General features: G+C 44.9%; 1 protein-coding gene across 4 annotated transcripts in view; it reads left to right on the top strand.

The window, feature by feature from the left end:
• The window catches only part of TFR2 (transferrin receptor 2), a 59,556-nt gene extending 47,015 nt beyond the window's left edge, over positions 1 to 12,541 (top strand). For all 4 annotated transcript variants that reach the window (XM_085848788.1, XM_085848789.1, XM_085848787.1 and 1 more), the window contains exons 16-19: positions 4,625 to 4,709; positions 6,209 to 6,442; positions 7,220 to 7,360; positions 11,574 to 12,541. In XM_085848788.1, the coding sequence (XP_085704914.1) occupies positions 4,625 to 4,709; positions 6,209 to 6,442; positions 7,220 to 7,360; positions 11,574 to 11,816 (703 nt within the window). In that variant the 3' untranslated portion in view covers positions 11,817 to 12,541. The remainder of the gene's footprint in view (positions 1 to 4,624; positions 4,710 to 6,208; positions 6,443 to 7,219; positions 7,361 to 11,573) is intronic.
• The last annotated feature ends 3,764 nt before the right edge of the window (positions 12,542 to 16,305 follow it).

Below are 16,305 nucleotides of genomic sequence, written 5' to 3' on the forward strand. Positions count from 1 at the left end.
CAATCACAACGCCAACCACCTACCACCCTCTCCACAACGCCAACCACCAACCACCCTCTCCACCACCAAATGCAACCACCAACCACCCTCTCCGCAATGCCAACCACCCTCTCCACAACGCCAACCACCAACCACCCTCTCCGCAATGCCAACCACCAACCACCCTCTCCACCACACCAACCACCTTCTTCACCACACCAACCACCCACCACCCTCTCCACAACCGCCTTCATAACAACGACATCTCCTCACCATCTCCTAAACCACATCTCCTAAACCACATCTCCCCCGATAAATCAACACGAACAACGTCGCCTCACCTTCATTTCCGAAGCGACGCCATCTTTGTGCCAGCCACGGCGAGTCAGCATTGAACGGCGGCGCTGCAGGCACACGCGGGGGTTTGCTCGCCGCGCACGTCGGTGATCTCGCGCACATCCGCTCTGTGCAAGCTTCGCCTCGGAATTCGGATCAAGAGAGCGAGAGGGGCACAGCCAGTGGGGGTCAGAGTTGAGAGTGCAGAAATCAGATCTCGTCTCTCGGGCCCTATAAAATGGCGAGCGGAGCGCCAGTCTGGAGTGAGTCTGGAGTGTCTGTCGGGGTTCGGAGCGCCTGGAGCCTGAAGTCTGCAGTCGGTGGAGAAGCTGATGAGATTGGAGGAGACACCAACTGAGAGCATGGCCAAGCCTGCTGTGCCGCGCGGAGCTGCGTGTTCGTGTGCGAGCCGGAGAGAGCTCGCCAACCAGCACCGAACAGTCTGAGGTGATCGGGCTTCGGAACAGTCCGAGCATCGCTGAGGGATGGATGGGTTCTTAAAGAAAGCATCAACTCAGAAAGAGCAAAGACCCGTTCGTTCCTCTCAGGCGTTGCCGGCCAGGGCCCGAATCACCAGGCCGCGGCCGAGCCGCGGTTACGCTAGCTGCCGTGGGGACGGAACGTCGCGGGACGCCCCAGCGAGGAAGGTAACCTGCGCGGCCTCTTGGAGCTCCTTCGGTCCTCAAAGCTCCATGTCATAAAGACCCCGAGAGGTCCAGTCTACCCCCTTGTCTTTGAGGGGGTTTTTCCTTGCTTTTCTTTGTATGAAAGTTGTGGCGCCGAGTCCGTTAAGTAGAACTGTGATAAGTCACTGTACATAATAAATAAACAGTAGTAGTTCCTTTGCGTTGTTTTGTTGGCTGTATAATTGCATATGTGCATGCTTGTATACGTGCCTGCATGAATACCTGACTGCATACGTGTGTGAATAAATGTGCTTGTTTGAATGTTGACCTGTTCGTATCATTTTCCCTCCATTGAACTGCCGTATTGCATTTCGGAATAATAGCGGGCTTTTTAATAGCCGATAATAGAATCGGGTCCAGCGAGGCCTTGCGATAATACCCCGCTCGGTTATCCAAAAACGGAGCGAGCTGCTTAAGCGGCTCGTGTACAAGCAGGCCTCGCTGAGGTACAATCTCTCGGTAATCTACCCGCGCGAATAATTAGGTAAATCGATTATTTGGCGATCGTACCCTGTAGCGTGGGTAGAGTGCGGACAAGGTTGTGGTGTGCTTGGAGCACACCCGTGACTGGTTTTCGGCGTTGTTCCGGAAAGTCGCGACTGAATTGTCCGTCCGGTGGGCGTACGGCCGAGATTTGGCTAAAGGCGGCTGTTCGCACGCCGGCGGGTGAGAATTCATAACAATATACACACTTTTCCAATGTGGAAAAGGCACTGAAATGTGGGAATTCCTCCAGATTTTTTTGTAATCGAGGCTAAAACGTAGACTAAGTGCGTATGAAAATAACAGAGTCCTCTTACTCGTGATACAATTGAGGGTTCTGAAGTGTCACTTGTGCTGCCCGCTCCCACCACCATGACGGGGAGCGGCGCTACACAGTACACATTTATGAAAATAATTTGTGTCGCCCCACCTTTGGAACTTGTAGCAAGAAAGGCAAATGAAATCCCGCCAACCTTTGCCATATGACCCGTAGTCGTCCCCTTAGCAAATTTAGTTGGTTGAGAGAGCATAAGTAACAACCGAATATATTGACGTCGGACAGATTGATAGGTCTCACGGGGCACAACTGGGCCACTATTGCGTTTTTCATGGGACCCCCAAATGACCAATGCTGCCTCTGGCTGTGAGTGGTCTGTTGACTCCACCATCTCCTTCCAGCACTTCAGATGTTCTTTGTCCAGAGCCTCAATTGGTGCCTGCGTAACGTTTGGGTTCCCAGTTCTGTTGTACTCCTTTAGGAGCCTTTCAGACTCTGCTTTCCAGCAAGATGCGTAGGCCTGTGGAAACTGCATGGTATGGGATAAATTGAGATGGGGAAGTAGGTAGTAGGTAAAGTTGGTTGTGTGTGTGTGTGTGTGTGTGTGTGTGTGTGTGTGTGTGTGTGTGTGTGTGTGTGTGTGTGTGTGTGTGTGTGTGTGTGTGTGTGTGTGTGTGTGTGTGTGTGTGTGTGTGTGTGTGTGTGTGTGTGTGTGCATGCGCGCACTCCAAAACCATAAAACCGAGCAGCCTGAAACTTTGCATGTACTCTAAGAAAACTCAAAGGAAGTGCAAGAGTGAAAATTGGGTGTTTGGGTTAATTAAAACACTCCTTTTGAAGATAATTAATGGCCTTATTTAATTATATCCTTAATCACATGATCCTTGGCCACCTCGCTGTCTAGGGTCTTGAGGCATTTCCTGGGTAACCTTGCTAGGGTCTGAAGCCACCATGTTTTTTTTGGTCTGCTCAACCTTACTTTGATTTGGAGCAGGGGGTCTTAAGGCGTTTCGTGGGTAATGATTTTTTGGAACGATAAAGTTGTTTTCACTTTCCTCACTCGTATCCTCATATCGAATGCCTGTTCATCATAGCTATGAATCGCTGGGAACACTGCAATGCTTATAAACATCCGGAGATAAAAAAAACATACTGTTGCCTGTTATCGCCACATATGGGTGGGTTTCAGGAGGTGAAACAGAACAGAGACCTGCTGTGTGTGTGTGTGTGTGTGTGTGTGTGTGTGTGTGTGTGTGTGTGTGTGTGTGTGTGTGTGTGTGTGTGTGTGTGTGTGTGTGTGTGTGTGTGTGTGTGTGTGTGTGTGTGTGTGTGTGTGATCTATTTATTACTTACACATCTTGCTGGAATAATGAAGGAAATGACATGAATGAGGCAGATTTGGAAGAACAAACACCCAGGGTTTATTTAAAAAGCAGGGCAATCACTATAGTGAGTATTTATAAGCAAGCAAAAAGGCAGGACAGACTTACCCCCCAGTACTATTCACTTTAAACAGACTTACTTCGACAAAAGACATATGGCCATCTTTCAATCCGGGAAGAAGAGACGAGAAGAACTGAGGAGAAAGAAGCAGAACAGAGTGAGGGCGATTCCTGTCTTACCTCAGTCAACCATGTGGGGTGGCAAAATATTGAGGGGGGGGGGGGTGAGGATGGCAAAGATGGACGATGGAGTGTTGGAAGCGTGTGTGCATAGAACTGTGTGACACCGCAGGAACTACACCGCACTCTTAGGTCATGGGCCGCTCGCCTCCGGCCATCGCACGACTCATTCCTGTGCCTCCTGTCTCAGTGCAGCTGGGTCCAGTGCGACCCACACTCCTGCAGACAATCTCGAACAGATAGGCTGAGACACTCGATGCACCATGCGAACGCTCATCGTGTTCCATCTGGAGTATCATTGAACAGTGGTCCCTGGTGCCCCACCAACAGCCCCTGGGTCGTTCTGTGGTGACGGCCATAGGAACCCGCACCCCTCCTTTAACATGCCCAAGGCAGCGACGAGAGCGCCTGCTCCCTCGCGCGCATTCGTTCCATTGTACAATGCGTACTGCATTGCATATGTGAGATGCATTATACTTTACTGCATTTGGGAAAAGCGTTGTACTTAATTTCGTACTTGAGAAGCGTTGTCCTGCATGACGAATGTGGAAGTGCAGAGAATGAAGAATGGAGAAGGGTAATCCGATCGGCACAAAGGACCAATCATCTCTCATGGTGAAGGACGAATGAACAGATGGTGAATAATAAAATGAGTGGATTTGAGTGCTGAAGAAGATACGCACTGAAGGACAAGAATAAACCTGCGGGGTTGAATTAAAAGACCGACTGCATGAAAGAGGGGTTATTGAATTGAGGTTTGATGAAGCGGATTATTGGTGGATTGAGTCGAAAGATTGAAATTAGCAACGGGGGGGGGGAGAGGTTTGGGGTTAGGGTTGGGGGGGGGGCAAGACATCACGCTGGGGATACACAAACTAACCTCTACGCGTGTCTCCCCCAAACCCCTGGCTCGGGGGGAAAAGGTCTACCGACCACATACACTAATGAAATAACTTTCTCGAGACTGCTGCGTGTGCGTATGCTTATGCTCTCCTCTTGGGTACATTTCCAAAACTGTCACAATACATTCTTGCTTTCTTCACGATAACTTTGTTGTACAATTGTAAATATTATTTTGTGAGTACCCTGTATGTATATAAACCTTTCCGTGTGCTTGCAGCCTTGCAATATAAACCCATATTTGGATGAACTCACAAGAGTTTAGCTCCATGTGTTTTGAAAGTTACTGTGTGGACAGCAACCTCCAGGTGGGTTTAACCTCTGATACCCATTATGTGTAGGTACAAGCAGGTGTCCATGCAGAGCAGCCTGTATCCCTTCTTGGCGTATGCTGGCATCCCATCTGTTGGGTTCGGCTATGTGCAGGTGAGCCAGATTAGCTCCAAAGTGGGAGTCTTCATTATTGATGAATTGTGTGATTGTAAGATGTGCTTGGTCCCATTTATTTTTGCACATTAAAGTATAAGCTTTGGTTGGCATATATTATGGGCTGGCAGGATGGCCTCGAGGCATGCACACTTGCCTCTGAGCTGTCTAGCCTGGGTTAGAATCCTGACCCAGCTATGAACTTCCAACCCAGTGTTTAACAGGCAGGGTGATTCATCAACGTGTGTGCTGTCCCTTGGATGGAGGTTAAACAGACATCCCATCTGCCAGCATTAGTTGTTGGATGTTAAAGATCCCATGGTGTCCTTCGCGAAGAGTAGGCGAGCTATTGCCAGCACCATGAACAAATTCCAAATGCCTGCCCGAACTACTTCTGGGAAGGCAATGGCAATCCCCTCAGTATAACCCTTGCTCAGGAGGCTGCTTCGGTGGCACTGACACTCCGTGAAGAGTATGGTGGGTGCGAGAGAGAGAGAGAGAGATAGAGAGATCGATCAATTTATGAGTATTTGTTCTCAATTTGGGGTAAGCCAGGGAGCTTTTCTTTGGATTAACTAGTGCGTGCCCGTATGTGCAAAAAATAAAAAAACTTTCAAACCGCGTTCCAGAAACAACAACCACACAGGTCGTTCCTTCGCTCGTGCATGGCCGTATGTGCGTGGCCATACGTGCAAAAAAAAAACCCAACAAAAAAACACTTTCAAACAACTACACAGGCCGTTCCTTCGCTCTCGTAAACGACGACTGGATTGGGGCATTGTGTTTATCTATAAATGTGCATAAGAAATCGAGAAATTATTGGAATACAGTAAGTCATCACTATCTGGAAGTCCGTATGTTGTAACCCGTAACGGGGAACGCGCTCTAACTTGGCCATAACTTGGGAACCACTTGTCTGATTAATATGAAACCTTGAAAAGGCACATACTTAGGTCACCAGCAATATACCTGGCAAGTTTCAATTAGATCTGACCTGTGGTTGTCGAGAAACAGTGGTCACGCACACACAGCACACACAGCACAGACACACACAGAGATTGCTGGAATTATAGATAGGTAATAATAAAAAAGATGGTGATGCTGTTCTTTCCTTTTTATTTATTTATTTATTTATTTATTTTCTCTCTCTCTCACTCTCACTCACTCACTCACTCACTCACTCACTCACTCACTCACTCACTCACTCACTCTATATCTCCAGCTCTGCCTCTCTGCCTCTCTCTGTCTCTCTCTGTCTCTGTCTCTCCCCTTTTTTTCTTGTTCATTTATTCCCTTCCTTGTTGTACCCAATTGTTACCCCTCTGCCAATTTAACCTTGTTCTTCCATGAGCCTCACTTTTATAGAAAAAAATGACAAGGTGGTGGTTGAAATTAAGTTTGTTTGTCAACTGGAAAGTCCAATTATTTATTTGAGATAAGTAGGGAAGTGCATTGTCTGAGTGGATGTGCCATTGCGCAATGTTTGCTCACTATTACAGGAGCGTGAACGTCAGTACGGGCGGCTGCACAGTCCTCAAGACACCTGGGAGGCATTGAATGGCGTGACTGAGACACGAGGAGCTGTGCCAACTATGTGTGCTGTGGCTGAGGTAGCTGCCTTGCTCGCGTTGCACCTGACTGTGCCAAAGGCCTTGCCCTTGAAAGCACGAGAGTATGGGTCTACACTCGGAGACTACGTACAGACTGCGGCACAGTACACGGCAAAGTTGCGGGTGAAGCTCACGATTGTTTTTTATTTATTTTTATGTTTTTTAATCTACAAGTTATGATATGTTATTTGGGGTTTACGTTCAGGAAAGGAAAATATTATGGGACTGGAAAAAGAGAATCATAAACACATTTTAATAATAGGATTTGTTTTGGTTTGCTTATTGAGATTGGGTATATTGGAAATTTGGCAAGAATATATTTTGGTATACTGGCAAGAAAAGTAAGCATACGTGTGCACACCTGAATGCCGAAGATACCTGTTATCTACTTGGTAGGAGAGTAAGATTGCTTGGTCAGACGTACCTGCCTGAGAGCTGATACCTGGTGGAATTTGATCTCACTGGACTTGCAGCACTGATCTGTTAACATGGGGTATCTATTTAGTAGAGCATATCCTTTTTCACTTGAAATGACAGCAAAGACATCTGTTGCGTTTGCAATCCTGATTATGCAGATGTAGATCCCTTAGTGCGTTTCCCAAGTCTGTCTTCGGGTTAACGTCCATGGTCAAATGGGTTGCGTTCGACGATGTTAATAGGTGGTTATGTGGATGTAGCACAGGCACAATGGGCCAAATAGGGTCTTCTTAATTCATCCCCCCCCCCACAACCCTTCCTCATATCTGTTCAAAATATTTTGCAATCCCTGCCTTTGTTTTGTCATTTCTTTCCTTTTTTTGATCGAGTCATTTGTTTGGTTTTACCATGTTTTCATTGTGAGAGTTAAAGATATCCACTGGGGGGTTTGAAGAGACTATGCCAATGTGTTTGGCTTGACAGGCCAGTGGCATCACACTGCAGTGGGTCCACTCATCACTGGGGGATTATACCCGTGCTGTGGAGACCCTGGAGCAACAGTGGCAGCAGTCTGATTTCAACAACGAGGCAATTGTAAGAAGCTACAATAACCGGCTGCTACAGGTAACTTGGCAGTTATTTCTTTGTCACTGAATATCCACATCACTCATATCTTTTTATTTTACTTTAATCACCAGTACATCTAATGTATGTATCACTATTAAAAAACATATTCTGTTACTTTGTTATTGGTGGTATTTTATTTATCAAATATGAGTGACCCCAAAATAACATTTTAAAATAAACGAGTGGTACAGGTTGGTCGGATAGCTTGGAGATCTGGGCACTTGCCTTTGAGGTGTCGAGCCTGGGTTTGAATCCTGACCCAGCAGCAAACCATTATCCTGGACTTTTGCATCAATATGTGTGCCGTCGAGCCGAAGGGCCCATCTGCCAGCACCGGTTGCTGTTGAATCTTAAACATCCCACATTGTCTTGCATGACTAGTAGGCAAGTTATCGCCAGCACCCTGAGAAAACATATCATTTCAGCCACCTTCAGCTGATTGTCAGACTTGGAAAGTTGGTTCATAAAAGACTTGGACCAAAATGTTCAGTTGGCTGACCCCATAAGATGATTGGCATCATTTGGGCCATTGCAGAATACAGTGGGGAGAACAAGTATTTGATACAATGCCGATTTTGCAGGTTTTCCCACTTACAAAGCACGTAGAGGTCTGTAGTTTTCATCATAGGTACACTTCAACTGTGAAAGACGGAATCTTAAACTAAAATCCTGAAAATCACATTGTATGATTTTGAAATAATTAATTTGCATTTTATTGCATGAAATAAGTATTTGATACATCAGAAAAACAAAATTTAATATTTGGTACAGAAACCTTTGTTTGCAATTACAGAGATCAGATGTTTCCTGTAGTTCTCAACCAGGTTTGCACAGACTGCAGCAGGGATTTTGGCCCACTCTTCCATACAGATCTTCTCCAGATCCTTCAGGTTTCGGGGCTGTCGCTGGGCAACACAGACTTTCAGCTCCCTCCAAAAATTTTCCATTGGGTTCAGGTCTGGAGACTGGCTCGGCCACTCCAAGACCTTAAGATGCTTCTTACGGAGCCACTCCTTAGTTGCCCTGGCTGTGTTTCGGGTCGTTGTAATGCTGGAAGACCCAGCCACGCCCCATCTTCAATGCTCTTGTTGAGGGAAGGAGGTTGTTGGCCAAGATCTCACGATACATGGCCCCATCCATCCTTCCCTCAATACGGTGCAGTCGTCCTGTCCCCTTTGCAGAAAAGCGTCCCCAAAGAATGATGTTTCCACCACCATGCTTCACGGTTGGGATGGTGTTCTTGGGGTTGTACTCATCCTTCTTCTTCCTCCAAACACGGCGAGTGGAGTTTAAACCAAAAAGCTCTATTTTGGTCTCATCAGACCACATGACCTTCTCCCATTCCTCCTCTGGATCATCCAGATGGTCATTGGCAAACTTCAGACGGGCCTGGACATGCACTGGCTTGAGCAGAGGGACCTTGCGTGCGCTGCAGGATTTTAATCCATCATGGCGTAGTGTGTTAATTATGGTTTTCTTTGATACTGTGGTCCCAGCTCTCTTCAGGTCATTGACCAGGTCCTGCCACGTAGTTCTGGGCTGATGCCTCACCTCTCATGATCATTGAGGCTCCACGAGGTGAGATCTTGCATGGAGCCCCAGACCGAGGGAGATTGACTGTTATCTTGAACTTCTTCCATTTTCTAATAATTGCGCCAACAGTTGTTGCCTTCTCACGAAGCTGCTTGCCTATTGTCCTGTAGCCCAGCCCAGCCTTGTGCAAGTCTACAATTTTGTCCCTGATGTCCTGAGACAGCTCTCTGGTCTTGCCCATTTTGGTGAGGTTGGAGTCTGATTGATTGAGTGCGGACAGCTGTCTTTTATGCAGATAACGAGTTCAAACTGGTGCAGTTAATGCAGGTAATGAGTGGAGAATGGGAGGGCTTCTTCAAGACAAAACTAACAGATCTGTGAGAGCTGGAATTCTTACTGGTTGGAAGGTGATCAAATACTTATTTCATGCAATAAAATGAAAATTAATTATTTAAAAATCAAACAATGTGATTTTCAGGATTTTTGTTGTAGATTCCGTCTTTCACAGTTGAAGTGTACCTATGATGAAAACTACAGACCTCTACGTGCTTTGTAAGTGGGAAAACCTGCAAAATCGACAGTGTATCAAATACTTGTTCTCCCCACTGTAGGTGGTAGCGGTATGAAACTGCAGCCACGACAAATGTTTTCGTAACAAACAGTGAGAAAAGTTTTGTGTGTGTGTGTGTCTGTGTGTGTGTGTCTGTGTGTGTGTGTCTGTGTGTCTGTGTGTGTGTGTGTGTCTGTGTGTGTGTGTGTGTGTGTGTGTGTGGGTGTGTGTGTGTGTGTGCGTGTGTGTGTGTGTGTGTGTCTGTGTGTGTGTGTGTGTGTGTGTGTGTGTGTGTGGTCTCTCTCTGTCTCTGTGTCTCTGTGTCTCTCTGTCTCTCTGTCTCTCTGTCTCGGCCTGTGTCTCTGTCTCGGCCTGTGTCTCTGTGTCTCTGTCTCGGCCTGTGTCTCTGTCTCTCTGTCTCGGCCTGTGTCTCTGTCTCTCTGTCTCGGCCTGTGTCTCTGTCTCTCTGTCTCGGCCTGTGTCTCTGTCTCGGCCTGTGTCTCTGTCTCTCTGTCTCGGCCTGTGTCTCTGTCTCTCTGTCTCGGCCTGTGTCTCTGTCTCTCTGTCTCGGCCTGTGTCTCTGTCTCGGCCTGTGTCTCTGTCTCGGCCTGTGTCTCTGTCTCGGCCTGTGTCACTGTGTCTCTCTCTCTCTCTCTGTCTCCACTTTGCATCATTGCTTCCTTTCTGTGTTCAAAAAGCCGAATTGATGAATGGTGTTGAGTACGAGACACAATTTCTTACGTCTATACTTTTCACCAGTTTTTGTTTTTTCTTATCGGTGATTCAAACACTCTACTGGTCCAGCATTGAAAGTGTTGCTTCCTGTGGTTTATGGAGACAAAATTGTTGCAATTATTTCTCCAATTAACCTCCGCCATCGGAGGTTACTGTTTTCACCCCTTTCTGTCTGTTTGTTTGTTTGTTTGTGAACAGTATTACGGAAAAACTCCTCGACGGATTTCGCCGAAACTTGGTGGGGGGATTAGGTATGGTCCAAGGATCAAGCCATTAGATTTTGGACTTGGTCCAAAATCCAATATGGCTGTTATGGCGGCCATTTTGAAAAAATATTTGTTTTATTTTTTTTTCATTTATACATGTTTTAAGTGATTTCCAACCCCCCCCCGCCCCCCCCCCCCAAAAAAAAAATTGTTAGAGAAAAAAAAAAATTTGCAACTTTTTTTCAACATTTTTTTTTTTTTTTTTTTTGCATTTCTACATGTTATAAGTGATTTCCAACAAAAAACATGCCAAAATTATAATTGCAGCTGATTTTGGAACTTCAGGTGGATATACCCATGTAAAATCAATTTCTGTCTCAAGGAATCTAGTTATGACGAATGAATTGAGTATGTAAAAGTTAAAAGTAAAAGGGAAAGTTGCAAACTATAACTCTGTGAGCACTGTTGACATCAAATTGAATGAATCGGATATCAGGTTCACTTGAGTGACCTCGCAGTATTGGCGGCGGAGGTTTTGCACTCTACCGAGTGCTCCCCCTCTAGTTTTTTTATGTTTTGTATCTCTATCTTATTAACCCTAAAGAGCCCGGACGATTGCGTTCGTGGAGCAGTGGGAAACCTCTTGTTCAATGATAAATAATAACCAGCTTTGAGGCAATAAAAATCTGAATTGGCTAATTGGCAAGTCTGGCACATCTTATCGTTCATCATATCATTTTTCATTAAAAATAAATAAATAAATAAGAACTCCGTAACCCACAAAGCATTTCATTTTGCTTTACAAGGAAATAAAATTGGGGGAAGAATTAGAACAATGATGGTGGTTTAATATTTGAGGAGTTATTATGATTATTATTTTTAATGTGAAAGCTTTATCGTTTCACCCATTCCCGAAGGGGTGGCGTGTGCACATCTACTTTATTGATCATTTTCAGATCTACTGTAATCTATATACCCTGGCGAGGCTCTGCAATGTTAAATGTTCTATCTTGTTTCCTTACGTCAGAGCTGCATAACTTTGACATGGAAGCTTCTTTTCATTTGGATTTGACACAAGGACACATTTCGCTGCCATTTCAGGCCTGTCTTTGGTAAAACTCGGAAGATGTGCCTTGCCATTTGAACTAACTGGTCCTCTGCTGCTGATGCATCTCTCTTCCTCCAGGTTGAAAAAGGCCTGTTGTCTCCTTTTGCATCTCCCTTGCTCTCACCCTCACGTCATCTGGTGTTTGGCCAAGGGGAGTTCACCTTGTCCTACTTACTACAACTGCTGTCACAGTTCAGCGAGACTCCGAAGGCTTGGGAGTTGGCAGCATTAAGACGCCACCTTGCACTTACCACTTGGACTTTACGGGAACTTTCAAACTCTATTTCTGGAGATCTCTGGGACATGAACAGCTCATTTTAAGATAGTTCTGATTGCCACTGTGATACCATTTTTTTTCCTGCAAGAACCCCAAGGTCACCAAACTCCCACACATAGCTAAGGCCAAGGTCCAAGGGTTATTCCTTGGAAGAAGAAATGTGATTGAGTTGCTTCCTTTAGTACTTAACTTTCTCTTCCATCTTGCTGTCAATCATTCTCCGTCTTGCCCTGATGCCACATTTATCTCCCTCATCAGTTTCATTGAAACAGCACTTGTCAAAGGATGGTTGTTTCTCATGAATCCTTTTACAATCAAATTCTAATCCTCAGAGGAAATGGCACGGAGGCTCGGAGACCAATTTGTTTACCTGGACCAGCTGTGCCCTGTGGACCCAAGTTTCACCGACACATGATCGTTGACGTTTTGGTTAAAAAGAAAAAAGGGCTTGAGGTTGTACTTGTTGGGGAATAAGGGGCTGCGTGGTGTCAGAATGAGATTCACACTGTGGTTGCTTAAGCCCTTGATCTCATGGCTTGATGTGATGCACATGTTGAGACATTTTTCTTACTTTTGTTTTGCCCAGAGAGATTATTCCCTCCCCACTACCTTTCTCCACCCCAAACTGAAGTATGAGCACTGTGCAAAACAGAACTGATGAACACCACTTGATTAAAGTGCTTTGTGTTGGTTGTTGCATATCAGGAAAAAAAATTTACTTAAATTTGAGAATTTTTTTTTTTTTTACTTAAATGATTTCCTGAAAGTCTCTCTTGCTTGGATCGTTTTTTTAAATTTTTTTTCCTGTCTGTTGTTGGACAGATGAAGCGAGACCCCATTGCACAAATAACTCGACTGATTTCGGCATCAGTTGGAGTTGAAGGACCTACGATTGATGTGTAGTAATACCTTTGAGAGGTCATATCCATGGATTTCAAAGTACGTGAAACATTGTTCAAATTGTGTCACTTCTGGCATGGAGAGGATGATGACTCCAATGCCATATTTGGTCTTTCATGTGATCAATTATTCAAAAATGACAAGCTGCATCAGAAGGAACCTGGATAGGATTCGGGTTTCAGCTGCGACTTCTCTCTCTACCTTCAAACTCTACCTCTCTACTACTACTTCTCTCTCTACCTCTGCTACTTCTCTCTCTACCTCTCTCTACTCTACTCTCTACCACCCATCCAGGTGCAGCCAAGTGAGCCTTTCAGAATTTTTTTTGTAAGAATTCACTTCTATATAGACCAATAGATAGACAAGCTGGTAGGCGGACCTGGGTAGTCGATCAAGTCGAATTTCGTCGTTTTTCAGCCGTTACTAGTCAACAAAAGCATCCATAGCAACGGTTCTTTCTCACACATAACTAGGACATACCATGAACCTACCATACCAGTTTCATGTATATCTGACTCATAGTCTCTGAGATATAACGAACTTCGTTTTTTTATTGTTTTCGACCAGGGTTCATTCAAAGTCTATCTTCTCCGACAGTTTTCATAGGATCTGGCTGGAAATTTTTGACAATATGGGTGAATGTACTGCCCACAGTCGCTCGTGGCCCGATTTTTGATTTTCGAAAAAATAAATTTTTTAGGATTTTTTCAAAAATTTCAAAGGTCCGTTGCTTGGCAACGGATGGGTCCATTGCAACGGTTCTCATTTGCACACAACTAGGTCATGGTATGAACCTACCACCCAAGTTTCATCGAAATCGCCATTGGATTAACGGAGCACTGGACCGAACAGACATACATACAGACAAACATATCGACGGAAATACTGATAATAAGGGTAGACTCGAGAAATTAGAGAATAGGGGTAAAAATGAGAGAAATTAAGGTTAAAAAAGGAAAATGAACAAATATAAAAAGCAAGAATTTGAATGAATAAAGAGAAATGTGAAAAAGTATAAAGGAACAGAGATCCAAGATGTTATTTAGAACTTGGAAGAGTGGGCAAGTGCTCTATTTTCTAGTCCGGATTCATTCCCAAGAGTTGAAGCTTAGTCCATTCGCTAGGATTTGATCAATCTGCGTGATCAGCCATGTCTGCAGTTGAAACCATGACCCACCCTTCCCCTACCACCTTTCATGAAAAGAGAGAAGAAAAATCTCATGTGTTGATCTACTTTTCTGTTTGTACATTGTTACCAATTCTCCTGCTACTGCAATGCTCAACTGTTGGATATTTGTGATTAGATGTGCTGGTGGGTACGAGAACAGGATCGGTCTTTTCCTCTCCCCTACATGTTTTGTTTTTTAAATGTCATCTTTCTATTTACCCCCTCAATCCCATTTTGTTTTTGGTCCACCATGAAGTTTAACTGTATGAATCGGGGGGGGGGGGGGGGGAAATTACTTTTGGAATGCTGAAGCAGAGACTTTCTTTCGAGTGCAGCATTATGGCTGCTGGTTGCCTCATTGGTTCGGGACGTGGCTATGCCGCATGCAGTGTCCTTATTACCAATACACTGGTACTCATTTTGCTGACCTCGGAAGGATGACAGGCTGAGTCAAGCACCTCCCCCCCCCTCCCCCGGTATTAATTTAGTGGCCAACGGGGTTCAAGCTCAGGACCCTAGGATCCCAAGTCAGCCACCCTAACTGCTAAGCCAACATCAGGCAAAGCAGAGATGAAGACCAGTCATGTTCGGTGTGGTGTGGATAAGTAATATTTTGGTACCGATGGCTCTTGTACCTTATTATAGTGGTTTGAGCACTTTCCTCTTTCCCTACTATTTGAAATTTATACTCCCAAGATGGAATACAACTTTTTACACACTTTACCCCTCCCTATTCCCCCCCCCAAAATACTGACAATTTTGATCTACCAGCATGATCAGAGCCATGTCAGCAGTTAAAACTCTCCCCCACCCACCCACCCTTACATCTTACTATTCAATACGAGAAGAAGAAAAAGCTCTGACATGTTCGTCTACTTCCTCTATCTGTACGAACAACGCAGCATGACAGCGTGTTGTACAATTGTTTTGCATTAGTCATCAAAGGTAGTTACATTATTATCAAAGTTACATATTGGGCCAAATTTACGGAAGGCATTTAAGAGTTAGACATGCGTCGAATCGCAAATCGTGAGATGATCATCCGTTCAAAGTTAGTCGCCAATCGCTGAAGAGTGATTAACTAACGCGGATCAAAATAGAGTGACATGCGTTTGAATTAACTTTTACATGTTGGCGAGGGATGTTGAAGGCCTTTGAAGCAAGCATTGCAGGGCTTATAATTGGTAGTTTACATGGAAGTGGGACGGTGAATAGGGATGTGTTAGGAGTGCTTGATTTAGCTCAAGAGGCGCGGGCAGTTCTTCGACATGCATCGAGAATCTTCGAGGGGAGGTATGACGATATCAAATTTGTATCTTCCTCATCAATGCAATCTACAATCTTCCTCCTCAATGGCACTAATAGAAAAAGAAGTTGATGTATTTTTTAATACAAATATCAATATTTCAATTGCTTTGAAAGAATGTGCATGGATTTATAAAGTCATTATTGTATTTTCCTAATATTTACATTGTTCATAAAAAGAAAACTACATAATTACCTTAACCTTTTGAACGTGAGCTCCTTGGACTTTCGGCTCTCCCACCCTGGACTCCCTGGAGTAAAATCCGGCTTCTCGGGTATGTGGAAGTTTGAATAGTGGCGGGTAAACCGGCCGCTAGGGTTCAAAGGGTTAAGTGAGAATCGGCTGTGCTGGACGATGGAATCAGACTAATCCCGTCAGCTTGATTCAGACTATCAACTGCTTTACGGAGCATCATCCTCCATGTCATTATGTACTTGATCCAAGTCTCCAGCTATGATTGTCAACATTGCAACAATCTCTTTGCCCAGTTCACCAATCGCAGCTTCCCGAACCAGTTTCCTCTCCCGAACCAGTGCCTTCATCTTTATCCTCTTCCAGAGGTTCTGGAGATTCCTGGCGGAGGATTTTATGCGCTCTAGTCAAGGATGTTGGGGATTTTTAGGTTCACATTCTTCCAAAAGCACCAAATTTGGCCCATATGTTGCCCATACCATACTTTTTCGATTTGAGACTGGTGCCCCGCGGGGCCGCCATATTGGCGAAATCCAATTATGCCCACCATCTAGGTGAGAGGTCAATCGTAGTTAAAACATCAAAAGGGCTAGAATCATGAATAATGCCACTTTTTCGGGGTCAGGGAATCTGATTCTGATCTCATTTTGATGATTTCAGGTCATGGTCACCCATTTATTCAGGAACAATTTTTAGTAAAATACTTTAGGAATAACATCTGCTGACAAAACGCCGCTATGTACACTCTGGACATATCTGTTGAGCTCGTCCAGTGATAAGTTGCCCTGAGCTTTACCATCTATATTATCCACATCGTGGGTGGTGAAGACCTTGAGACGGCTGTTGGTGGGTGCCACCACCCCATCCTGAGCATGGCGAGCACACACCGCACGCGCAACATCTCGCTTCACTTCCATGATGCGATTGTACGATACCGAGATACGCTGTTCTTGGTCAATCCCAATCT

The sequence above is a fragment of the Eptatretus burgeri genome, chromosome 12, assembly GCF_056783735.1.
Source record: "Eptatretus burgeri isolate ZD-2024b chromosome 12, Ebu_testis_v1, whole genome shotgun sequence".
Taxonomy (NCBI): Eukaryota; Metazoa; Chordata; class Myxini; order Myxiniformes; family Myxinidae; genus Eptatretus; species Eptatretus burgeri.